The sequence below is a fragment of the Pelophylax lessonae genome (genome assembly GCF_965119305.1).
Source record: "Pelophylax lessonae genome assembly, chromosome: 8".
In the NCBI taxonomy this organism is placed as follows: domain Eukaryota; kingdom Metazoa; phylum Chordata; class Amphibia; order Anura; family Ranidae; genus Pelophylax; species Pelophylax lessonae.
Window position 1 is genome coordinate 276,170,406 of NC_138775.1, and position 27,107 is coordinate 276,197,512.

At 45.1% G+C, this 27,107-nt stretch overlaps 1 protein-coding gene across 1 annotated transcript in view; it reads right to left on the bottom strand.

The window, feature by feature from the left end:
- The window catches only part of PDE4B (phosphodiesterase 4B), a 711,253-nt gene that overhangs the window by 541,944 nt on the left and 142,202 nt on the right, over positions 1-27,107 (bottom strand). Inside the window, exons 2-3 of the mRNA XM_082264993.1 lie at positions 23,020-23,115; positions 19,587-19,810 (exon numbers count right to left, since the gene is read on the bottom strand). Of these exons, the coding sequence (XP_082121119.1) occupies positions 19,587-19,810; positions 23,020-23,061 (266 nt within the window). The 5' untranslated portion in view covers positions 23,062-23,115. The remainder of the gene's footprint in view (positions 1-19,586; positions 19,811-23,019; positions 23,116-27,107) is intronic.

Here is a 27,107-nt window from a genome sequence, read left to right on the forward strand (position 1 = left end):
AATACCAAATGGCTACACAGATTGGAATATAACACTTCAATAAATAATAATGACCTGTTACCTCTCTCCAGCTGCAGTCCTTCTGGGTAATACAAGGTGACCACACACAAGCTTGCTTTTAAACAGGAAAGTTATTTACTGTGAATCAAATAAACAGTTTCGATACAGTAAAATATGACTTTGTAAAAGGATATACTAATTAATTAATCAAAGATAAGATAAATACTGTGATATCACTCCTCAAGGGCACATTAATTGTTTCAGGAAATGTCTCAGAGCCTATAGGACCGCCATCTTAATCACTATTATACTTTTGGAGATAAGGCTCAGCATTCAGTTAGACACAGTATCAGAATGTCAGACCTATCTGAGTCCGCTGTTTCTTCTCTATATCTTCGCTAGCAACGTTGGTGCACTCGCAATTTGTAATCCACATTGAGGATGGGTGATCAATAGAGAGAATGGCAGCAAACAGTTAGTAATCACCGCGGGGTGTCTGTGCAGGATTGCCGGTAAAACTTCTGCGAGAGATGTACTGGGCCACTTGGTATATTGCCTTCTACTACTCTAAGGCTAATCCTGACTAAAGTTACTTCTTTGATAGATAGAGTCAGTTTTTGGGCAGGTGCCCTCTCACCAACAGGACTGTCTCCCAGGAAGCCTCCGCTGCTGTCTCAGTCTCCGGCCTCTGTCACCAGCCGCGCTAGGTATTTGGGGTGGATGAGTCTGGTCTCTGTAGAACATCGATGGGACCTCCAGGAGGGATCCTCTACTGGAGATGAAACACTGCAACTTAGTCACTTAAGGCCCAGGAGTTTCGGCCTAGCATACAGCATCAGCCCACAGCACTGGCATCCTGCTTGTCTCACTGTGTCTTTCCCAAGAGAGTGAGCCTGGCTCCTCCCTTCCTTTATAAAGCTTCCCCCAGAAGGCTGTGCGGTGCAGCAGTGCACCCTGGTATTCTCAAAGCACTATGGGCGATGAAGACTGCTCAACTTCCTGAAAGGAAAATAACATCAAAAGACATTCCATAGCCGCTGCAATGTGTCCTTTTGGCCACTAGATGGAGCCGAGTTCCTCTCAAATGTCAAGCAGCAGTCTTTTAGAACTTGTATAATGGAAGACCCCGCTACATAATATAATCCCTTGTTCAAGCACTTCATGTTATAGGGTGACAACACTCTGTCCCTGTCTCCCAGTTGTGCTCCTGGGTTGTCACACATTCTCCCAATGGAGAATACAAGTTGCCATTATTACAACACACATTAATCAGGCATGGTCCACTCATGTCACTAGTGTAGCATTGCCCCCTTGAGGACTGCTGGACTGGGTTACCGTTAGCAACACTGGCATTCACAGATTACCACTTTACTTCTTGGTTCAGTCAATGATCAATCCAGGAGTATGTAGTTGTTTTTTGTGTTTTTATTTTAAATAGGGATGGGAGAAGGGAAAAGTGGGATACTCCAAACTGAACTATTCACAATAGATGAGGACTATGTCTGAAGATGCAGCCCCGCTGCAGATTCACCTTGCTACTAGATGAATTTAGGTTAAGTCTCTGCACAGACGACTTAGTTGGGTGGATTATCTTCGGGATACCTGCATAGTATCCCCTTTCACTCCATAGACTGACACCAGTCCTCTGACTATCGTACACCGAAGTGGCCCCCCTCAGGTCAGGCCCCTAGACACGATCCCTTGTATTCACAATATTGTTTTTCGAGGGTCTCCAGTGTCTCTACCCCTCCGGTCAGTTCTCCTGGACCTGTGGGTTCAGTTCCTTTCTTCTGGTCCCCAGGCCGACTGCCTGTGACCACGTGCCACTGCTACAGAGGAGGAGGCAGCCGCCACCCTCCCTCCATGACTCTGCTCACCAGACAAAGATCCCGCAGCACATGTGCTCCTGGCATTTATACAGTATCTCATAATGCACTGAGACAGCCAGTCTTTACCAATCACTGGGAGACAATGAGAGTCTAGGAGGGGTGTTTGGGGTCGTTATGTTGGAATACTGCCCTGCGGCCCAGTCTCTGAAGGGAGGGGATCATGCTCTGCTTCAGTATGTCACAGTACATGTTGACATTCATGGTTTCCTCAATGAACTGTAGCTCCCCAGTGCTGGCAGCACTCAGGCAGCCCCAGACCATGACACTCCCACCACCATGCTTGACTGTTGGCAAGACACACTTGTCTTTGTACTCCTCACCTGGTTGCCGCCACACATGCTTGACACCATCTGAGCCAAATAAGTTTATCTTGGTCTCATCAGACCACAGGACATGGCTCCAGTAATCCATGTCCTTAGTCTGCTTGTCTTCAGCAAACTGCGGCTTTCTTGTGCATCATCTTTAGAAGAGGCTTCCTTCTGGGATGACAGCCATGCAGACCAATTTGATGCAGTGTGTGGCGTATGGTCTGAGCACTGACAGGCTGACCCCCCCACCCCTTCAAACTCTGCAGCAATGCTGGCAGCACTCATACATCTATTTCCCAAATACAACCTCTGGATAGAGCGCTGAGCACGTGCACTTCTGAGTGGAACCTGTCCTGTTAAACCGCTGTATGGTCTTGGCCACCATGCTGCAGCTCAGTTTCAGGGTCCTTGCAATCTTCTTAGAGCCTAGGCCATCTTTATGTAGAGCAACAACTCTTTTTTTCAGTTCCTTAGAGAGTTCTTTGTCATGAGGGACCATGTTGGAACTTCCAGTGACCAGTATGAAAGAGTGAGAGCGATAACACCAAATTTAACACATCTGCTCCCCATTCACACCTGAGACCTTGTAACACTAACAAGTCACATGACACCAGGGGGTCCTTTTAAGAGTCCCCCCTACATCAGGTTCCCAATCCCATTCCCTCTTTCATCAGAGCCCTCTTTTGATTCGCCCCTCCACACATCAGGGTCCCGATCAGATCCCCCCTTACATCAAAATACCCCCTTACATCAGAGCTCCCCTTTAATCACAGTCGCCATCGAGGTCCTTCTTACATCAAAGTCCTTCCTTACACCAGGGTCCTCTTAAGAGTCCCCCCTACATCAGGGTCCCAATCGGAGTCCCGCTTCCATCAGAGCCCTCTCTGATTTCCTCCCTCCCCACATCAGGTTCCTTTTCAGACTCTCCCTTACATTAAAATCCCCCCCTTACATCAGAGCTCCGCTTTCATCAAAGTCACAATTGGGGTCCTCCTTACATCAAAGTCCTTCCTTAAACTAGGGTCCTCTTAAGAGTCCCCCCTACATCAGGGTCCCAATCGGAGTCCAGCTTTCATCAGAGCCCTCTCTGATTTCCCCCCTCCCCACATCAGGTTCCTTATCAGACTCTCCCTTACATTAAAATCCCCCCTTACATCAGAGCTCCCCTTTCATCAAAGTCACCATCGAGGTCCTCCTTACATCAAAGTCCTCCCTTACACCAGGGTCCTCTTAAGAGTCCCCCCTACATCAGGGTCCCAATCAAAGTCCCACTTTCATCAGAGCCCTCTCTGATTCCCCCCTCCCCACATCAGGTTCCTTATCAGACTCTCCCTTACATTAAAATCCCCCCTTACATCAGAGCTCCCCTTTCATCAAAGTCACCATCGAGGTCCTCCTTACATCAAAGTCCTCCCTTACACCAGGGTCCTCTTAGAGTCCCCCCTACATCAGGGTCCCAATCAAAGTCCCACTTTCATCAGAGCCCTCTCTGATTCCCCCCTCCCCACATCAGGTTCCTTATCAGACTCTCCCTTACATTAAAATCCCCCCTTACATCAGAGCTCCCCTTTCATCAAAGTCACAATTGAGGTCCTCCTTACTTAAAGTCCCACTTACATCAATGTCCTCCCTTACATCAGGGTCCCAATCGGAGTCCCCCTTACATCAGGGTCCCCATCAGAACCCCCTTAAACCTCGGAGGGAAGCTGCTCTGTCTTGGGGAGGGGAGCAGAGACTATGGGCAGTCTCTGCTGACCTAAATCCTCAGTCTGTGCACATTGAGATGACATTGCATACCCTAGCTGTGGGCTGGATGTGGCCCGGGGGCCATAGTTTGGAGACCCTTGAACTATAACAAAATAAAATTAGTATTTTTCACAATGTGCTGCAGCACAGAGATGGGGGGCAGGAGCTATTTTTATTTCGGGGAAGCAGGACACATAGATTTTAGCAATGCGTTCGTTAAAATGCAATAATATAGCTGGGCCCTGGGGGCTCACTGGGTCCACACAATGGAATCTGAGCTAAGACGGGGGGGGGGGGGGGGGTCTGGGTGACTGATCGCGGCACGTCTCTTATTAAATAGGCACGGCAACCGTCTGTTCATCACGCGTCTGACATAATCATCCAGTGAATGGAATCATATGTACACATCTAGATAACATCTGGCTGAAGATGAAATCCCGCAGTCACCGTCTCTAGAAGTCTCTGACGTTACCGACCTCGGCTTGTTGTCAAGGCGACTTCCGATAATCACTGTAATTCTTGTCTCCGCCGAGGCTTTCCTCTCTTCTATCCAGGCACACACAGTTCTAATTAAGAGCCATTTTCCCAGAGAGCCTATCACCGCTCCCCAAGCAGAATCCTGCCCCGCCGGCACGTCCGGCTACCCAACTGGAGACCTTTCTTCCCGGAGAGCGTTCTTCTGCCAGGAGGACAATACACATTAAACCGAGGAGGACAAATTAGCGGGATTATCCGCTCCAATGTCACCGTTTTCTTCTTGTGTGATGGAAACGGAGTCATAAATCAAAGGGAACATATGGGGCGCCCAGTATGGTGCCAAACCCGGCACGATAACCAGTCCTATGCTTATAGGAGATCTTTATTAACCACTGGATTTACCCGCTTAATGACCAGGCCATTTGTTTGCACTGCGGTTGTGCGACGCTGTACCCAAATAACAAAAAAAAAACAATATTTTTTTACTTTCTGCTATATAACATTCCCCCCCCCCCCCCAAAAAAAAAAAAAGAAAGAAAAACAACGACCAGGCCATTTTTTGCAATTCGGCACTGCGTTACTTTAACGGACAATTGCGCGATCATGCGACGCTGTACCTAAATAAAATTGATGTCCTTTTTTCCCCACAAATAGAGCTTTATTTTGGTGTTATTTGATCACCTGTGCAATTCTTTTTTTTTTTTTTATGCGCTATAAACAAAAAAAAAAGCAACAATTTTAGAAAGAAAAAATTTTTTTTTTATTTTCTGCTATATAACATTTCCCCCCCCCCCCCCCCCAAAAAAAAAAAAAAAAAACAACGACCAGGCCATTTTTTGCAATTCGGCGCTGCGTTAATTTAACAGACAATTGCGCGGTCATGTGACGCTGTACTCAAATAAAATTGATATTTTTTTCCCCACAAATAGAGCTTTCTTTTGGCGGTATTTGATCACCTGTGCCATTTTTATTTTTTTGCGTTATAAACAAAAAAAAATAAAAGCAACAATTTTATAAAGAAAAAAACATTTTTTTTTACTTTCTGCTATATAACATTCCCCCCCCCCCCCAAAAAAAAAGAAAAACAACGACCAGGCCATTTTTTGCAATTCGGCACTGCGGTTGTGCAACGCTGTACCCAAATAACAAAAAAAAAACAATATTTTTTTACTTTCTGCTATGTAACATTCCCCCGCCCCCCCCCCCCAAAAAAAAAAAGAAAAACATCGACCAGGCCATTTTTTGCAATTCGTCGCTGCTTTAATTTAACGGACAATTGCACAGTCGTGCGACGCTGTACCCAAATAAAATTGATGTCCTTTTTTCCCCACAAAAAGAGATTTATTTTGGTGGTATTTGATCACCTGTGCGATTTTTATGTTTTTGCGTTAAAAAAAAAATAAAAGCAACAATTTTAGAAAGAAAAAAACATGTTTTTTTTACTTTCTGCTATATAATATTTCCAAAAAAAAAAAAAAAACATCGACCAGGCCATTTTTTGCAATTCGGCGCTGCGTTAGTTTAACGGACAATTGTGCGGTCGTGTGACGCTGTACCCAAATAAAATTGATGTCCTTTTTCCCACAAATAAAGCTTTCTTTTGGTGGTATTTGATCACCTGTGCCATTTTTATTTTTTGTGCTGTAAACAAAAAAAGAGCGACAATTCTGAAAAAAAAAAATAAATAAATAAATATTTTTCACTTTCTGCTATATAACATTCCCCCCAAAAAAATTAAAAATCTATTTTTTTTCATCATTTTAGTCCAATTTGTATTCTGCTACATATTTAAAAAAAAAAAAAAAAAAAAAATCCCAATAAGGGTATATTGATTGGTTTGCGCAAAAGTTATCGCACAAACTAGAGGAAAGATTTATGTAATTTTTATTTATTTATTTATTTTTTACTAGTAATGGTGGCAAACTGCTATTTTTAACGGAACATTGCAGCGGACAGATCGGACCCCTAAATTACATTTTTGACACTTTTGGGGGGACCAGTGACATTACTACAGTAATCAGGGCTATAAATATGCACTGTTACTGTAATAATGACACTGGCAGGAAAGGGGTTAACCCAGGGGCGATCAAAGGGTTAAATGTGAGCCTAGGGGGTGTTTTCTAACTGGGATGGGGGGGCTTGTGGAATCAACACAGAGACCTGTGTTTCCTAAATAGGAGGATCACAAGAACTCTGTGTTGATTGCTGAGAGAACAACGGCCTGCTGTGTTTACAACATCAGACCGCCATTCTCTCTCCACGGGGAACAATCGCGGGTGACCGGTGGCAACTGCAGCCGCCGGGCCCGTGGATCGGCGCCACACCGAGGATCGCAGATACGGGTGCAGCGATTTGCGGGAACCTGTTGACCTGCTGCCGTATATAGGCCGCAGTTGGTCGGCAATTGGTTAATAAGTATCTAATCTTCTATTGGGTGGAGCGGGGAAGGGTTAAAGCTAAACTCCAAGCACAACAAATTTGTAGCAAAGGATTTTAAATCCACAATATTTGCACCAAATATCTTTGCAAACCATGATATTACTTTGTAAAAGTAGCAGTGACATCATCCCTGTGCTGTACATACTCTGCACAAAGAGGAAAGCTGTGGGAGGGGCCCAGCAGGCTCCACCCACTACAGGCTGCCTGTAGAAAAATACAGGAGGGGGTGGAGACAGGAGAGGTCACCCTGCACAAGGAGAGAGAGCGACAGTGAGTGGTGGGAGGGGCCTAGCTGCCCAATACGGGATAAAGGCTGCAAAGTAGCTCATGCACCTTTTTGAGCTTTGCACATTTTTTAATCACACGCCTCCTCTGTGTTTGTCGCACGTTTTCTCACATGAACAACACATGTCTGTTTTGCCGTGTTTGGGGTGCAATTAACAATGGATGGCACGGCAAATGCAATATGCGATTTTCATGAAACTCTACTGTATAGTGATTGTAACCTTAAAGGGTAAGTCCACTATACATCAGAGTCACTGTCAGAATCCCCCTTATATCAGAGTCCTTCATGGTCCCAATAGGAGTCCCCCCTTACCTCAGGGTCCCAATAGGAGTTCCCCCTTTTATCAGAGTCACTATCAGGGTCCCCCTTACATTAGAATCCCAATCAGAGTCCTCCTTACACCAGTGTTTCCCTTACATCAGAGTCCCCTTTACATCGGAGACTCCTCTTACCTCAGCGTCCCAATGAGAGTCCCCCTTTACATCAGAGTTACTGTCAGAATCCCCCCTTATATCAGAGTCCCTCATGGTCCCAATAAGAGTCCCCCCTCTTACATCAGAGTCACCATCGGGGTCTCCCTTACATCAGAGTCCCCTCTTTCATCAGAGCCCCCCTCACATCAGAGTCGCCATCAGAGTCCCCATTACATCAGAGTCACCATTACATCAGAGTCACCCCCTTACCTCAGGGTCCCACAATGGTCACATCATTGGGAAACCAATCTTGCCCCCTGGGGGTAAAGACCCACTTAAAGGGATGCCAGGGTGGAAATGGATTCAAAAGTAAATTAAAAAAAAAAAGAAAAACACAGAATTGTTGACATTGTTGCAGATTTATTCAAAAAGAAAAACTGAAATATCACATGGTCCTAAGTATTCAGACCCTTTGCTGGGACACTCATATATTTAACTCAGGTGCTTTCCATTTCTTCTGATCATCCTTGAGATGGTTCTACACCTTCATTTGAGTCCAGCTGTGTTTGATTATACTGATTGGACTTGATTAGGAAAGCCACACACCTGTCTATATAAGACCTTCCAGATCACAATGCATGTCAGAGCAAATGAGAATCATGAGGTCAAATGAACTGCCTGAAGAGCTCAGAGACAGAATTGTGGCAAGGCACAGATCTGGCCAAGGTTACAAAAAGATTTCTGCTGCACTTAAGGTTCCTAAGAGCACAGTGGCCTCCATAATCCTCAAATGGAAGACGTTTGGGACGACCAGAACCCTTCCTAGAGCTGGCCGTCCGGCCAAACTGAGCTATCGGGGGAGAAGAGCCTTGGTGAGAGAGGTAAAGAAGAACCCAAAGATCACTGTGGCTGAGCTCCAGATATGCAGTCAGGAGATGGGAGAAAGTTGTAGAAAGTCAACCATCACTGCAGCCCTCCACCAGTCGGGGCTTTATGGCAGAGTGGCCCGACGGAAGCCTCTCCTCAGTGTAAGACACATGAAAGCCCGCATGGAGTTTGCTAAAAAACACCTGAAGGACTCCAAGATGGTGAGAAATAAGATTCTCTGGTCTGATGAGACCAAAATAGAACTTTTTGGCCTTAATTCTAAGCAGTATGTGTGGAGAAAACCAGGCACTGCTCATCACCTGTCCAATACAGTCCCAACAGTGAAGCATGGTGGTGGCAGCATCATGCTGTGGGGGTGTTTTTCAGCTGCAGGGACAGGACGACTGGTTGCAATCGAGGGAAAGATGAATGCGGCCAAGTACAGGGATATCCTGGACAAAAACCTTCTCCAGAGTGCTCTGGACCTCAGACTGGGCCGAAGGTTTACCTTCCAACAAGACAATGACCCTAAGCACACAGCTAAAATAACGAAGGAGTGGCTTCACAACAACTCCGTGACTGTTCTTGAATGGCCCAGCCAGAGCCCTGACTTAAACCCAATTGAGCATCTCTGGAGAGACCTAAAAATGGCTGTCCACCAACGTTTACCATCCAACCTGACAGAACTGGAGAGGATCTGCAAGGAGGAATGGCAGAGGATCCCCAAATCCAGGTGTGAAAGACTTGTTGCATCTTTCCCAAAAAGACTGCTGGCTGTATTAGATCAAAAGGGGGCTTCTACTAAATACTGAGCAAAGGGTCTGAATACTTAGGACCATGTGATATTTCAGTTTTTCTTTTTTAATAAATCTGCAACAATGTCAACAATTCTGTGTTTTTCTGTCAGTATGGGGTGCTATGTGTACATTCATGAGGAAGAAGAATGAACTTAAATGATTTTAGCAAATGGCTGCAATATAACAAAGAGTGAAAAATTTAAGGGGGTCTGAATACTTTCCGTACCCACTGTATATATATATATATATATATATCTATAAAGATCAACTACAGAAAAAAGTAAAAAAAAAAAAAACTCACAAAAACAAATAATACTAAGGCCCTATTCTGTTCCAGTTATCACACATTTGCGCGACTTAACATTTTTTTTTTTTTTTTTTTTTGCGCGTTGTCGTGCGATGCACATAGGGCATCCCCATCCCATTATTTTCCAAAAGCTGCCCGACATCCTGCAAACACGGCTCATGCACCTTTTTGAGGTTTGCAAGTTTTGTAACGGCACATTTTGCCGCGGATCACGCATCTGCTTTGCCGTATTTGGAGTGCTGTTGGCAATGAACGGCTTTTTTTTTAAAGAGAAAAATACCCTCTAAACAAAAAGAAAAATTTAAAAAGCAGAAAAATCTTTTTTTCACAAATTTCACCCAAACCTCAACAAGCATAATTGAGAGTTTCCAATTTTATAAAATTCACTCCGCTCATCCCTAGCGGTACTTTTCCTGTCCCTGTAGAGTACATTTTGTTGCGCCTCTGCGGGATTGACAGCTCATTTCAGTTCCGAGCATTTTGTCCCCAAGCAGCGCCCTCTGGTGGCGGATTGGGACTGCTCATTATTAGCAAAGTAGGAAGCAAACATCAAACTTTGCTGCTGGGAACAGGATTTCTCTCCAGCCGGAGCAACTTGGAGAACCAAATTTCTTCTGCAGGCTGCAGGGACACATTCTGATGCATTATATTATAAAATATATAGATATATTATTGTACTTTCCAATCAAATGCATCTCATTGCCTAATGATTTAATGTAGCGCTGCGCAACTTCCCTCTCTGCATATCTCCCAACTTTTTGAGATGGGAGCACGGGACACCTATTAGCAAAAGTATAGGCATAGGACACACCCCCTGCCACACCCCTTTAAAGGAGAATTATTCAAAAATAATTGATTATTTAAAGCGGAGTTCCAGCCTCAAAATCGAAAAAATTGACTTTGTGCCATCCGCTTGCTGCCGATGCTCCCGATTTTTTTTTTTTGTTCACTTACCTTGTTATAGAAGAAAATATACTCACCTTCCTTCCTCTTCCTCCCTCTGCCGCCCGCGCCGTCACTTCCGGCTTGCGATGACTCCTTGGAGCTGAACGTCATCGCTCCCAGGAGTCAATGCGCCTGCACCGGCCCCGCACCGGCCCCGCCAGTTCCGGTGCAGGCGCGGAATTCCCTGCTAAACAGCTTCTGGGCATGCCCAGAAGCTGTGCAGGGAGTGCCCTGTAGGCAAGTGGCTCACACTGCCACCATATGCGAATAGCTTGGGGTGTCAATACAAAGTTAGAGACACCCCCCAGATCAGTTTGCATATCGCAGTGCGAACTGTCAATTCGGACATGAATCAGATCGCATAGGTGTGACCCACCATGCGATCCAATTCTGGTGCAGACCAAAAAAAGGGGTCCTGTGCGAGTTGTGTCCGAATGCAATGCGAATTCAGCCATACAATCTGTATGGCTGAATTTGCATCGCACAGACATCGCATGTGATTGTCAGAGCAGTGCGCTCCGGATCACATGCGATGTCTGTCATCACACATATGAGAACCGGGACTGAAAGTTGATAACCACTGCTTTTAATGACCATTTTGACAGTGCTCCCTTAACCCCTTCCAACCTGTGCTATAGCCAAATGACAGGGCAGGCCTACTTTTTGGGAGGGCATCTATTGACGTCAATCAGTGCCCATCAGTGCTGCTAATCAATGCCTCCTTATCAGTGTAACCTATCAGTGTTGCCTATCAGTGCCCTTCAATGCTGCCTATCAGAGCCCATCAGAGCTACCTGTCAGTGTCACCTATCAGTGCAGCCTCATCAGTGCCAACCAATGCCACCTCATCAGTGCCTCCTCATCAGTGCCCACCAATGTCACCTCATCAGTTCTGCCTCGTCGGTGCCCATTAGTGCAGCCCATCAGTGACACTTATCAGAGCCCCTCATTCCACCTATCAGTGCTCATCAGTGCCATCTATCAGTGCTCATCAGTGCCATAAATCAGTGCCGCCTATCAGAGCAGCCTCATCAGTGCCCACCAATGCCACCTCATCAGGGCCGCCTTATCAGTGCCCATCAGTGCAGCCTATCACTGCCCATCAGTGCTGCCTATCAGAACTTATTAGTGCCTATCTGTGTGGCCTATCAGTGCAGCCTTACCAGTGCCTCCTCATCAGTGCCCACCAGTGCCACCTTATCAGTGCCAATCAGTGCTGCCTCATCAGTGCCCATCAGTGCTGCTTCATCAGCACCCATCAGTGCAGCCTCATCAGCGCACATGAGCGAAGGAGAAAAATAACTTGTTTGCAAAATTGTATAACAAACTATGATTTTTTTTTATTTTTTTAATTTTCGGTCTTTTTTAATTTGTTTAGCAAAAAATAAAAACCCCAGTGGTGATTAAATACCACTAAAAGATATCTCTACTTGTGTGAATAAAATGATAAAAAAAATTCATATGGGTACAGTGTAGCATGACCGCGCAATTGTCATTCAAAGTGTGACAGCGCTGAAAGCTGAAAAAATTGACCTGGGCAGGAAGGGGGTGAAAGTGCCCTGTAGGCAAGTGGTTAATATGTGTCTTTTTTATTATACTGATCAGATTGGCCATGAACAATGCACGTATTGATATCTGTAACTGTCTGAACTATTCCTCCGCTGTTTATCCAGTTTTGACTCACAGACACTGGCCATCTGTTATTACAGGACCGGTGACATGCCAAAAACATTGACAGCACAGAGGCTAAGTGACGATATTATCATTGGGATTGAATGGTCTCCCCATGTATGCTTGGGTCTCCATGAGAAAAATGACCTCAGTACATCCAACACATGAGAACATCCCTATGAAGAGAATGGAGAGAATTCAGTGCATTGCGGAAATTATAAGAAGGGCCAATGCTGCCCCCTAGTGTTACAAAAGAGTCTACAGGTCAAAAACAGAATGACAACGTGAAAAGGGAAAAAAATCTTCTTCGTCTCTTTCCCATGGGTGTCCAGGATAAATTAAAATAAAAAAAATAGCCTAATAGATGACAGGCTCAGCAATCGCATGAAATGCCAAACTGCAGCAAGCAAAGCCAGCAGACTATTAGTGTGCATTAAAAAAGGGAACTTACTGCAGAGATAAAACTATAATCTTACCACTTTACAAAACTCGGGTTCAGTCACTTCTGGAGTATGCCGTCCAGTTCTGGTCACCAATCCTCAGGAGGGAGATGCAGGAGCTTGAGAGAGTCCAGAGAAGGGCCACAAAAACCATTATGGGGACTGGAGGGCTTCAGTTTATGAGGAACGATTACAAACATTACCAGTTCTGAACTGGAAGGATTTGCCCCCTTTAATGACCAGGCCATTTTTTTGCGAATTCGGCACTGCGTTACTTTAACCACTTGCCGACCGCCGCAAGTACATATACTGCGGCGGTCAGCCCCTCACAGGCTAGTGACGTATATATACGTCACTAGCCTGTGAGGCTCTGGGGAGCGAGCGCGCTCCGCCGGAAGCGCGCTCCTGCTCGGTCACGGACCCCCCGCGCGTGTGTCCGGGGGACCCGATCTCCGCCGGTCACTCGGCGATCGTCGAGGGAGAGGGAGAAAGGCAGGCGGCTAGTGTAAACAAGCCGCCTGTCATTCTCCCCTGTGTAGAAACAATGATCATACGGTTCTACTATGTAGGACCGTTGATCATTGTTCCTACAGCTCAAGCCACAGCCAATCACAGTTAGAATCACGCCACTAGGGACACACACAGTCCCTCCCTCTCAAATAAAGTTAACCCCTTCACTGCCGGTGTAATTTTACAGTAACAGTGCATATGTATAGCACTGATTACTGTAGAAATGTCACTGGTAACCCCAAAAGTGTCAAAAATGTCAGTCAAGGGTCCGATCTGTCCACCGCAATGTCGCAGTACCGCAAAAAAAATCGCAGATCGCCGCCATTATGCGTTAAAAAAAACAACAAAAATGACAAAAATCTTTTCCTTTGTTAGTAAACGCGATAACTTTTGCGCAAACCAATCAAAATACGCTTTTTGCTATTTTTTTTACCAAACATATGTAGCATAAAACAAATTGGCCGAAAATGTTAAAAAAGTTTGATTTTTACATTTTTTTGGGGGAATTTCATATAAAAAAATGTGAAAAATATTGTTATTTTTGCAAAATTTACGCTCTTTTTTTGTTTATAGCGCATGATCGAAAAATCGCACAGGTGATCAAATACCACCAAAAGAAAGCTCTGTTTGTGGGAAAAAAAGGACGTCAATTTCATTTGGGCACGACCGCGCAATTGTCCGTTAAAATCACGCAGTGCTGAATCGAAAAATAGGCCCTGGTCAGGAAGGGGGTAAAATCTTTCGGGGCTTAAGTGGTTAATAACACCTTTAGAAATATTTTTACCTAGAAAAATGGTGACGTGTTCAATACTAACTTACCCGCTGTATGTACTGTATTAATAATTACACGCATAGATATAAACATTGTAACTTTAGTCACCACCAGAAGTTCCACCATCTGTTTCCCTTCTTCGCTCCTGACATGCGATCAACACATAAAAGTAGATATGAAATAAGAAGCATATTGAACATAACTATCACAGGTGGATTTAGTCGGGGTGTTGCTTGTTGCAGCGTCTATAAGGCTCTTATAATTCACAAGAACAACTATTTTATTTAGTTTAGCAAGAACATTATGGTGCCTACAGAGTGAAGACCACAAATTCCAGGCATGATGCAGCCAACCAATGGCCATTCTGATGAATGCGTAAGTATATTTGCATTGTGTCAACTTGGAGAAAACAAAAAACAGGCACTTTGGACTTGAAGGGTGCTGAAGGATGAACAGGCTAAACACTTTTATGCAAACTTTATTTAGCATCAGTTAAAAACAAATATTCACATAAAAACAGAAGTAAAAAGTGGATTCTGTTGAGAAACCTTCTTAATTGTATTGGACCCCACTACAAGTTACCCATATCACGTATACCATAGCTTTAAAAAAATATATAATATATATGAGGGGTCCTCATACAGTTGTGCCTCAACGCGTTTCAAGGGATAAACCCACTTTTTCAGGAGGACTTCTAGTATCTAAGACCTAAATAATCACACTGTTCTTTTAAGAGTTTTTTTTTTTTTTTTAACAAAATCCGATTTTCATTTCTGTTTTATTTTAAATGTGAATATATGTTTTAACTGATGCAAAATAAAGTTTGTAAAATGACATAAATGTTTTTAGCCTGTTCGTCCTTCAGCACCTTTAACCGCTTGCCGACTGCGCACAGTATATTTACTGCGGCAGTCGGCCCCGGCCAGGCAGAGTGACGTAGGTCTACGTCGCTCGCCTGTCACTCCTTCCAGAGCCAATAGCGGGCGGGCGCGCGCCCGCCGAGGCGCGCGCCCGCCTCGGCTCGTTCACGGAGGAGTGCGGGAGTGTGACTGGCGGACCCGATGTCCGCCGGTCACACTACGATCGCCGCTACAGCGGGAGAAAGACAGAGCGGCTTGTGTAAACAAGCCACCTGTCAGTTCTCCCTGTGTAAAAGTGAAGATCAAACAGTTCTACTATGTAGAACTGTTGATCTTTGTTTTTACACTAGTAGCCATGTCCCTACACAGTTAGAATCACGCCCCTAGGACACACTTAACCCCTCCCTGTCCAATACTGTTAACCCCTTCCCTGCCAGTGTCATTTTTGCAGTAACAGTGCATATATATAGCACTGATTACTGCAGTAATGTCACTGGTACCCCCAAAAGTGTCAAAAATGTCAGTCAAGGGTCCGATCTGTCCGCCGCAATGTCGCAGTACCGCAAAAAAAATCGCAGATCGCCGCCATTACTCGTTAAAAAAAAAAACACCAAAAATGACAAAAATCTTTCCCTTTGTTAGTAAACGCGATAACTTTTGCGCAAACCAATCAAAATACGCTTTTTGCGATTTTTTTTTACCAAACATAGGTAGCGTAAAACAAATTGGCCGAAAATTTTAAAAAATTTTGATTTTTACATTTTTTTTTGGGGGAATTTCATATAAAAAAAAGTGAAAAATATTGTTGTTTTTGCAAAAATTACGCTCTTTTTTTGTTTATAGCGCGTGATCAAAAAATCGCACAGGTGATCAAATACCACCAAAAGAAAGCTCTGTTTGTGGGAAAAAAAGGACGTGAAATTCGTTTAGGTACAGCGTCGCACGACCGCGCGATTGTCCGTTAAAGTCACGCAGTAAAAAATCGCAAAATAACCCCTGGTCTTTTAGCAGGAAAATCCTCCGGTGGTAAAGTGGTTAAAGTACATACTGCCTTTTTTTTTTTTTGTTTTCTCCAATGTGTCTGTGTGGGACGTAGTGCTCGATAGACTTATCCCTCTATGTATTAAACATTGTGTCCACTTGAATGTTTGTGGCTGTTGAGAGGGCAGGAGGAAGGTGATGAAGATGCCAACTTGTCTCAAAGAAAACAATAGCGATTGGCAAAGAAAGACCATCAGGCAATCGTGATAAGCCTTGACCATGGGACACTGGAGAAGACTTATAGACATAATATACAACTGCTTTCCAGTGTCACCATAAATCAGGGCTCGACAAACCCCTGGCGCCAGGTCGCAATTGCGACTAGAATTAGCGACCTGGCGCCTGGGGTGCCCTGCAGGAGGTGTCCTGTCCCTTTTGCGCCCCAACCTCCTCCCTGAGTGCACGGACTTCCGCGCCGTCCAAAAATTGAGGCCCCCGGCTTTTCGGCCTTCTTCTGTGAGATGAGAGGCTTCCAACAGGGAACTGGCGCCCTCTTGTGGTGGCCGGGAGTAATGACTGTTTCCACTGCCTGTTCTCAATGCCTTCCCATCTCCTTGCAAAGAGGAGATGAGAGGGAAGTTTTTGCTTGCTTCATCTCCCTGTCAACTTACCTTTGCTTAAAGGTAAGTGGACAGGGAGTGTGGTTATTATTATTAATTTATTTTTTAAATAAAAAAAAAAGAAAATAATAATAATTCTTTTCTTTTTTTTTAATTATTAAAAAAATAAAAAATTATTTATTTTTCTTTTTTTTTTTTCAATTATTATTATTAAAAAAATTATATATATATATATATATATATATATATATATATATATATAGATATATATATGTAATCTTTTTTTTTTTTCCTCATCGCCATGCCACAGCCACAGCCGAAGGCCCCTTTCACAGGGGCTGTCTGATCAGATACGCCTGTCAGTTTTTTAGGCAGACCTGATCGGACCCTTCAAGCCCCGTACACACGTACCGATCGTCGGCTGAACGATCGGCCGTCTATTGTCCAGGGCTGTCGTGTCTGTTGAAAACTGCAAAAGACTGCACACGAATTTTGTCGGCCAACAACAGCCGACTGCAGAAGTGATGTCATGTGATGGTTAACTTTCTGTGTGTTTTTTCTTTTCTGAGCATGCCCAGTCTTGCAAATCTGCTGATTGTCGGCCGAATTCTGTACTGACTGGCGAACAATCGGCCGTTCTGGTGTCTGCCTACATTTTAAAGCATGCACATCAGATTCTATTCGGCCGAAAGTGCGCTGTCGGCTGTCGGAAGCATCATACTAACAAGCCGACAATCGGCCGATCGTTCGGCGGCCGAATATTTACGGCCGACAATCGGTACGTGTGTACGGGGCTTCAGTCTCCTCTATGGAGCAGTAATCTGCTGCCATCTGATCCTGTCTGCCAAAAACAGACGGATGGTGGTTCTATTTTCTATCCATCCCGTGGATCGGATCAGATGGCATCGGATGGAAAGAGACAGACAGTCTGTTTCCATCCAATTGCGCTATAGAGGAGAGTGGGGTTCTAGTTGTATTTATGTGTAAATTTAGTATCCGTTTTATTAAATAAAGCTTGGTTGTTAGTTTAAAAAAAAAAAACTGGCTCCTAATATTTTTAGCTGGCTCCTAGATTTCAGGCAAATTTGTCAAGCCCTGCCATAAATAGTCTTATGTTTAGGTATCTTAGTGGTCCATTTAGGCACTCATGTTTGACTACAGAAGACCACATCACCCCCACAGTTGTGGACCAATCTTTATTCTTTGAGGATTGCATGTTGGCTTGCTTCTCTAATAAAAGGGATGAAGAGTTTATGCTAAACACAGAAACTACACACACTGGGTGTCCTTAAATATTTAATATTGGAGGGTAGACTCTCTAAACATCCACTATACTGTATGTCCAAACGTACTGTATGTGGACATCCCTGCAAATAATTGAGTTCAGGAGTTAAGGATATAGTTATTACTACAATATACAGAGACTTATGAGACAATTCTGTGCTTACAACTTTGTGGCAACAGTTTGGTGAGGGCCCTTTTCTGGGCCTCTATGCCCAAAGGCAGCTTTTTAAAGACATTATTTACCAGTTTGATGTGGAGGAACTGGAGTGGCCTACACAGAGCCCTGAACTCAACTCAACTGAACCCTTTGTAATGAATTGGAATGTCAAATGCAAGCCAGGTCTTCTTGCCCAACATCAGTACCTGACCTCTTTTGGCTGGATGGGCACAAACAGAGTTCCAAAAGCTGGTGGAAAGTCTTCCTAGATGACTGGGGGCTGTTATAGCCATAAAGGCCCCCACCCTTCACTCATTGACAGAACCCTGAACTCAACTCAACTGAACCCATTGTAATGAATTGGAATGTCAATATACAGAGACTTATGAGACAATTCTGTGCTTACAACTTTGTGGCAACAGTTTGGTGAAGGCCCTTTTCTGGGCCTTTATGCCCAAAGCCAGCTTTTTAAAGACATTATTTACCAGTTTGGTGTGGAGGAACTGGAGTGGCCTGCACAGAGCCCTGAACTCAACTCAACTGAACCCTTTGTAATGAATTGGAATGTCAAATGCAAGCCAGGTCTTCTTGCCCAACATCAGTACCTGACCTCTTTTGGCTGGATGGGCACAAACAGTCACTCCAAAAGCTTGTGGAAAGTCTTCCTAGATGACTGGGGGCTGTTATAGCCATAAAGGCCCCCCCACCCTTCAGTCATTTATTGAAGATCACAAATGTGTTGGACATCCATTCCTAAACCATGACAAATGCCCTAAGACAGCTTTTCAAAGACATTATTTACCAGTTTGGTGTGGAGGAACTGGAGTGGCCTGCACAGAGCCCTGAACTCAACTCAACTGAACCCTTTGTAATGAATTGGAATGTCAAATGCAAGCCAGGTCTTCTTGCCCAACATCAGTACCTGACCTCTTTTGGCTGGATGGGCACAAACAGTCACTCCAAAAGCTTGTGGAAAGTCTTCCTAGATGACTGGGGGCTGTTATAGCCATAAAGGCCCCCCACCCTTCACTCATTGATTGAACATCACAAGTGTGTTGGACATCCATTCCTAATCCATGACAATTATTAGGGAGTGCCCCATTCCTGAGGTAGCGTGTGCATTCCTTATTATGAGCCATGGTTTAGGAATGGATGACCAACCAGGTAATGTAGGTAGATATACAAAGGCCAGGCACTAGTCCAAATCCTATGAATCCTTGCAAGCGCATCTGATGCTGGCACATTTGGCGCTCTGTATTGCGACAAGTAGGTGGCTGCACACCAATGATGTTACCCCTGGTAGGTCTTTATTTAACCCGCCACAAGCACATTGATAGTCCCCACCTACAGACTGTCCCTCTGTGACTTGTTTCATTCTTACTGGCTTAGTTGTAGGTGTATTATATCTCTATGACTGAGTCCTTAAGGGTGAAATAAGAGAAGCAGACTGTAGGTGAGTTGTGCTTGTTCCGGCTCAAAAATAGAGTGACTATGAGTACCATCGTTGGTGTGCGGCTGCTTACTTGCCTCAAAGCTAATATACTGTACAGTAAGTGTGATGGTTTTGGGTGCCCAAAATGTTGATCATATAGTGTATTTTCACAAACTCCATTCTATGATGCATCTAACCGCACACATGCATTGTACATCAGCAATATGGTTTGCCCAAACCGCATGCAGGGCTATGAAAACTACATCTCACACCTATATTTACAGTACAACATTACATTTGCATAATAGTTACAGGGGAAGTGGGAGTAGGGAGTTGGACAGGTACATAATCCCCACAATATCACAATATAGAATGCAACACCTACCAGTCTCTCTCCACCGGTGTCACAGCGATCCTCGGAGGCAGCACGAGAGGTAGGGTTGTAGGACGGTGGATATAATCCGGGGTCTTCGCCCTGCGCACCTGTCGTTGATGTAGCGGCGGCAACTGCAGTGTCCCAGGGCAAAACCGCCTTCCTTTCCACAGATCTATCCCAATATTATATCCGTATGAGCTGTAGGATTTGCTTAGGAAGCACTCCGACAATCCCTCTGTGCTCTATAGAGATATAAATATAGATTGTGAGCTTCGGTGCCAATTAATTCATTCAACATTTGTGAGTGTGATTTGCACTTACACGTTGAAGGTACACTCCATATGAATATGAACATACTGAAAGTATAATCAGTCGTGGAATATGGCAGCGTATGCAACATTACAGCATGGATCCATCCTGCCATGTATCAATGGTTCAAGCTGGTTGGTGGGGGTGTAATGGTATGGGGGATATTTTCTTGGCAGACGTTGGGCCCCTTAGTACCAATTGGGCATCATTTAAGCTCCACGGCCTACCTCAGTATTGTTGCTGACCATGTCCATCCCTTTATGACTGCAATGTCCCCATCTTCTGATGGCTCCTTCCAGCAGGATAATGCACCATGTCACAAAGTTTCAATCATCTCACCACTGGTTTCTTCACCATGACAATGAGGTCACTGTACTCCAATGGCCTCCGCACTCACCAGATCTCATCCAATAGAACACCTTTGGGTGAGTGTGAGTGTGTATATATATATATATATATATATATATATACATATATATATATATATATATTAAGATAAAATTGCTGCGCTATAAACGTAACCAAAACCTAAATCAAAGATTTAAAAACCTATTTGCGAAAAGCAGCAGACACAAAAAGACATGAAAACAAAATCTTCAGATAACAGTAGAAAAAGGTGTCACGCTTATCACAGCATCCAAATGTAGTTAGCAACATAAGTCCCAAGTGCAGATATAGTCCAAATCAGTCCAAAGAGGTGTAGAAAGAGGAGGATCCACCACCAAGCAGAGTAACTAAATACTCTTACCAACTCATCAGACCTACCAGGGTCATTAAACGCCCAAAATACTGATATGGATGTCACCAGGTAGGAATCACTAGCCCCAAACTCCTCCTGCTGCTGCGGACTGGAGACAACTTCAATGGATCACCGCTGCAATGGTGGTGATCCACCACCACCCACACCGGCAGCTCCCGGTATCTCCTGAGGCCAGGCCAGGCTTTAAGGCGTTTAATGACCCTGGTGGGTCTGATCAGTTGGTAAGAGTATTAAGTTACTCTGCTTGGTGGTGGATTCTCCTCTTTCTACACCTCTTTGGACTGATTTGGACTATAGCTGCACTTGGGACTTATGTTGCTAACTACATTTGGATGCTGATCATATATATATATATATATATATATAGATATAGATATAGATACACAGTTAGGTCCATATACTGTATATTTGGACACAGGCACAATTTTCATACTTTTGGCTCCTCTATGCCACCAGAATAAAATTAAAAAGAAAGTGCTTATAAATTTGAAGTGCAGACTTTCAGCTTTCATTCAAGGGGTTGAACATAAATATCAATTACAAATTTTAGGAACGGCAACCATTTGTATACACAGTCCCCCCCATTTTCAGGGGAGCGAATGTAATTTGCCCCCCTGAAAATTGGACAAATTAATATAATCATAAATAAAATGTTTATTTTTTTATTTTTTGTTGAGAATCCATTACTGGCAATGACTGCCTAAAGTCTGGAACCCATGGACATTACCAAAGAATGGGTTTCCTCCTTTATGATGCTTTTCCAGACTGCAGCTGTCTTCAGTTGTTCTTTGTGGGTCTTTCTGCCTTTAGTTTTGCCTTTAGCTAGTGAAATGCTCAATTAGGTTGAGATCAAGTGCCATTGCAGAATATTCCATTTTTTTCCCCCTTAGAATCTCCTGGTTTGCTTTTGCAGTGTGTTTTGGATCATTGTCCATCTGTACTGTGAAATGCCGTCCAATCAACTTTGCTGCATTTGGCTGAATCTGGGCTGACAGTATATACAGTATCTTACAAAAGTGAGTACACCCCTCACATTTTTGTAAATATTTTATTATATCTTTTCATGTAACAACACTGAAGAAATGACACTTTGCTACAATGTAAAGTAGTGAGTGTACAGCTTGTATAACAGTGTAAATTTGCTGTCCCCTCAAAATAACTCAACACAGCCATTAAGGTCTAAACCGCTGGCAACAAAAGTGAACATGTCCAAATTGGGCCCAATTACCCATTTTCCCTCTCCAGTGTCATGTGACTTGCCATACAAAATGACCTCCAGCAGGCCACTGATGTGAATGTCACTGACCAAACAATCAGAAACAGACTTCATGAGGGTGGCCTGAGGGGCCGATGTCCTCTAGTGGGCCTTGTGTTTACTGCCCGGCACCATGGAGCTTCATTGGCATTTGCCACTGAACACTAGAATTGGCAGGTCTGCCACTGGTGCCCTGTGCTTTTCACAGATGAGAGCAGGTTCACCCTGAGCACATGCGACAGACGTAAAAGAGTCTGGAGAAGCCATGGAGAATGTTATGCTGCCTGTAACATTGTTCAGCATGATTGGTTTGGTGGTGGGTCAGGGATGGTCGGGGGAGGCATATCCATGGAGGGACGCACATAGCTCTACAGGCTAGACAATGACCCTGACTACTGTTAGGTATCGGGATGAAATCCTTGGACCCACTGTCAGATCCTACACTGGTGCAGTGGGTCTTGGGTTCCTCCTGGTGCATGACAATGCCTGGCATCATGTGGCGAGAGTATGCAGCCAGTTCCTGGAGGGTGAAGGAATTCATACCATTGAATGGCTCCTATGCTTGCCTGACCTAAATCCAATAGAACACCTCTGGGACATTCTGTTTCGGTCCATCTGATCCACCACCAGGTTACTACTCAGTCTGCTCAGGAGCTCAGTGATGCCCTGGTCTGGATCTGGGAGGAAATACCCCAGGACATAATCCGTCATCTCATTAGGAGCATTCCCTGGCATTGTCAGGCATGCATAAAAAACTACTGAGTAATATTTTGTGTTGATGCAATGAAATTTCAGCAAAATGGACTAGCCTGCTGCATCATTTTTTCACTTTGATTTTCGGAGTGTCTTTGAATTCAGTCCTCTGTAGGGTCATAATTTTCATCTCAATCGAACGATTTGGCATCCTTTCCTTCCTAACACATTACCCATTCCATATCAGTATAGATATCCAGCATGAGACTTTTCCCTCATGGAGGTCTGATGTGTTTTCAAAGTGTTCCTTTAATTTTTTTTTTGAGCAGTGTATATATATATATATATAGATATTAGCATTCCTGGTAAAAAGTTAAACAATTGGAATTTTGGATAAGATTTTGGTAAATCAAAGGACATATTACCTCTTCTGCTGTGACAGTCATTACACTTTGACTTTTCTTCATTGTAACTCCCTAGTCGCATATAGTCACAATCAGTTTTCTGGGAAGAAGTCAAACCTGGAGAGGAAAAGAATGACATTTAGCAGAAAGTACAATCTTCCTTGCATGATGCTCTCAAACTGTTTAAATGAACCTATTATTAATATGCACACTTCCATAAAACCCTATAGCACAATAAAAGGACCCACAAAACTAGAATTAGTCCAGTAAGGGTTCTTCATGACACGAAAATTCCAACACGTCTCAGAGGCTCGTAACCCCCTTCATCAAGGCTAAGAAACAAGACAGCATACTGTAGTGGCCGCCTTACCCCTGGAGTACCCCAGGAACAGGAGGGCCAGCATTTCACCCCAGGGCTGAGTCCATGGCTAAGATCTCACATCTCACTAAAAAAAACATTGGGTGTCATTCACTTTCTTTCTTTTTAAAGGTCGCAGATACTCTATAATAACACTTAAAGGCTTTCCAGGTCCATGTCCAATATATACAGTGTAAAAAGCCTTTACACCAAACTGGCAACACTTCTCACTCGGTCTGCTTGTTCCAGAGCTCTCTGTACATACTCATACAGTAGGCTTCCATGAATCCCATCCAAGAGATTCACCAGGTCCTTGCAAGGAAAGCAGGCTTCATCCTAGCTTCGCCCCATTAGGTCCTCTTCCTGGCTCTGATCCTGACATAGCTCCCAGGATCATTTCAGGCTCCCGGTCCAAGGCACACAGGTCCAAGGCCCAGGGGAAGATATCTCTCACATGGTCCACCCCAAATATTTATGTCCTCCCCAGCATGCACCAGGGACAAAAAAATCTCCTACTGGTTGGCTTGAGGAGAATAAATATTCATAACCCACTTTCCCTGTGACATCTCATACTATTACCAGAGGCACCAGTGACACCTACTGGTAGCAGAGAGAAACATCCATTCCAGTTTAAAGTGATTGTAAATGTTCAAATTAAAAATAAATAAATAAATGTAGTGCTACCCCTGCAGGAGGCGCTGGTATGTTTGTCAATTTTGGTCTGCATCCAGGCACAAGGTAGATTCACACAGCCAGGTGCACATTCACTCCCACTTGGTATTCCAATGACCAGTCTAGGGGTTTTGTTCTTGTTGTTTTATTGGAGAACTTGGATGGGGAAGGGATCTAGTGGGATACTTCCAAATTGAACTATTCACACGAGGACTCTCTAGTGGAAGGCAGATAAAGACTTCTTCACAGCAGCAGCAAACAGTTTGTAGAATTGAGCAATGTCCTTTAGTAAAGTAGACAGCCCTGGACAAAGCTCTAAGAATACTAGCCAGCATTATTCTTAGTGTAGGCCCTCAGCTGACTTAAAGCACAAGAGGGGGATTACCTGTCTAAGGCTCCTTAGGGTGTCTGTGTCTAAGGCTCCTAAAGCACCACCAGCAGCCTTCTCCCTCCATGATGATTCTAGATGAGATGCACTGTAGACTCTCCCTCTGTCAGCTATGGTAGGACCAGGGTCAGCCACACAGACCTCAGTTCACCCACCTGAGGCCACATGGCAGTAAGTGCCAGGGGAGGCCACCAGCCTGGTGAAATTCTCTGCTCAGAATAAACCAGAGCCCATGTGCTCCTGAAATATAAATACAGGCACCCAGCATGCCAAGGGGCACCTCCCCTTGTAATTGGCCAGGGTCGTATGAATATTCATGCCCCAATCTGCATGGTTTCTGCCTATTACCCAGCACTTTCCATATGTAGCACTGCCCCTTAGAGGACTGCTGAGAATTACACTTTCTGGATTCCCCTGGGTTACCCTTAGCAACTGCCAGCATATAAATAGCATTGAAAGTCCTTGGCTCAGTCAATAATCAATCCAGGGGATGTTGTTTTTTTTTTGTGTTTTTATTTGGAACTGGGATAAGAGAAGGGATGAGTGGGCTACTCCAACTATGAACTATGCACAATCCTGAGGACAACTAGCTGTAGTGTGCGGCAAGGCCGCTGCTTCACTTGCCACTGAAGTGAAAATAGATAATGTGTTCCTGCTTGAATTACTCTTCAGGGTTCTAACTTGGCACCACCTTTCTCACTTGCTGTGTGTGCTGACACCCATCCACTGACTCTCCACTGGAGGGGTCCCCTTCCTGGGCTGACCTCCGGCAAGCTTCCCGGTACTCATGGACACTGTTTTTCCTAAGGTTGCTCTGCCTCCAACTCCACTAGTCAGCTTTCCTGGACCTCCTGGCTCAGCTCCAAACTCCTGGCTCACAAGGCCAACCGCCTGTGACCACCATCTACAGCAGCAGAAGGAGAGACAAATGTCACCCTCCTTCTGGAACCTGACTTCCCGCCCAAAGACACCCTGTCACATGTGCCCTTGGCTTTTATAACATATCCCAGGATGCACCACTGTTTGTGCAAACCCACTGGGATAGTTACAAAACCTGTGTGTCACTGGTTGGGTTTTCTCCACTGTCCAACAGGCTCCCCTATGGGATACAGTGGGGACACTCCCTCAACCCAGATGAATCACACCCTGGACACATGCAACAGGCCTAACTAATAATCAGGCTCCCCTGATAAGCAGATGGAGACACTAGGCTTTACCTACCTAGCAGCACCTACCTAGGAGCAGGGCCGGACTGGCCTAGCGGGATACCGGGAGATTTCCCGGTGGGCCGCTTTAAGATGGGGCCGCTGCCGCTTTAAGATGCCGCTTTAAGATGGGGCCGCCCGCTACCGCCGATTTAAGGTGGGACCACCCGCTACCGCCGCTTTAAGATGGGGCCGATTGATACTGGCCGCTGCAGCCCCAGCCCCCCGCTGTGCTCCGGCTCCAGCGACGGATCTTCTCCTACGCCAGCCGATGTGAGCGTCCTCACGTCACACCCGGCGGGCGGCGGCTGCGCGGCGGCGGATCATCATCTCCTGCATCCCTGCATTATGGCGCCAATCCCTCCCCCAGCAGCATCATCGCAGCAGAAGGACAGGTCACAGTGTGACCTGAGCGGAGCAGCAGGCTGAGCGGAGCAGCAGAACCTGAGCTGCCACATGTAAACAGCCAGGTAAGAGTAAATGCCGGGAGGGGGGGCTATCCTATCACAATACTGACCCCCCTAATACAATACTGACCCCCCTAATACAATGTTGACCCCCCTAATACAATGTTGACCCCCCTAATACAATGCTGACCCCCTAATACAATGTTGACCCCCCTAATACAATGCTGACCCCCCTAATACAATACTGACCCCCTCCCCCTAATACAATGCTGATGCGCCACCCCCCCCCCCAAATTTAGGGGAGGGGAAACTACTGTATTAGGGGGAGGGGGAAATTAGCATTGTATTAGGGGGAGGAGGCCTTGGGGGGGTTAGCTTTTTTTTAGGGAGAGGGGGGCGGTCAGCATTTTATTAGGGGGAGGGGGTTAGTGTTGTATTAGGAGGATTGGGCTGATGGGAACAGCATTGTATTAGGGGGAGGGAGCCGGGGGGCTCAGCATTTTATTAGAGGGAGGGGGGTTAGCATTGCATTAGGAGGAGGGGGCTGTGGGGAACAGCATTGTATTAGGAGGAGGGGCTAGGGGGGAACAGCATTGTATTAGGGGGAGGGGGGAATCCGCATCGTATTAGGGGGAGGGGCAAGGGGGGTCAGCATTGTATTAGAGGGAGGGGGGTTAGCATTGCATTAGGAGGAGGGGGCTGTGGGGAACAGCATTGTATCAGGGGGAGGGGGGAAGCATTGTATTAGGGGGAGGGGGCCGGGGGGGGTCAGCATTGTATTAGGAGGAGGGGCTAGGGGGGAACAGCATTGTATTAGGGGGAGGGGGGAATCCGCATCGTATTAGGGGGAGGGGCAAGGGGGGTCAGCATTGTATTAGGAGGAAGAGGCTGCGGGGGAACAGCATTGTATTAGGAGGAGGGGGCTGGGGGGGAACAGCATTGTATTAGGGGGAGGGGGCCGGGGGGGTCAGCAGTATATTAGGGGGGTCAGAGGGGGATCAGCAGTGTATTAGGGGGAGGGGGGAACTGCATTGTATTAGGGGGAGGGGCCAGGGGGTCAGCAGTGTATTAGGGGGAGG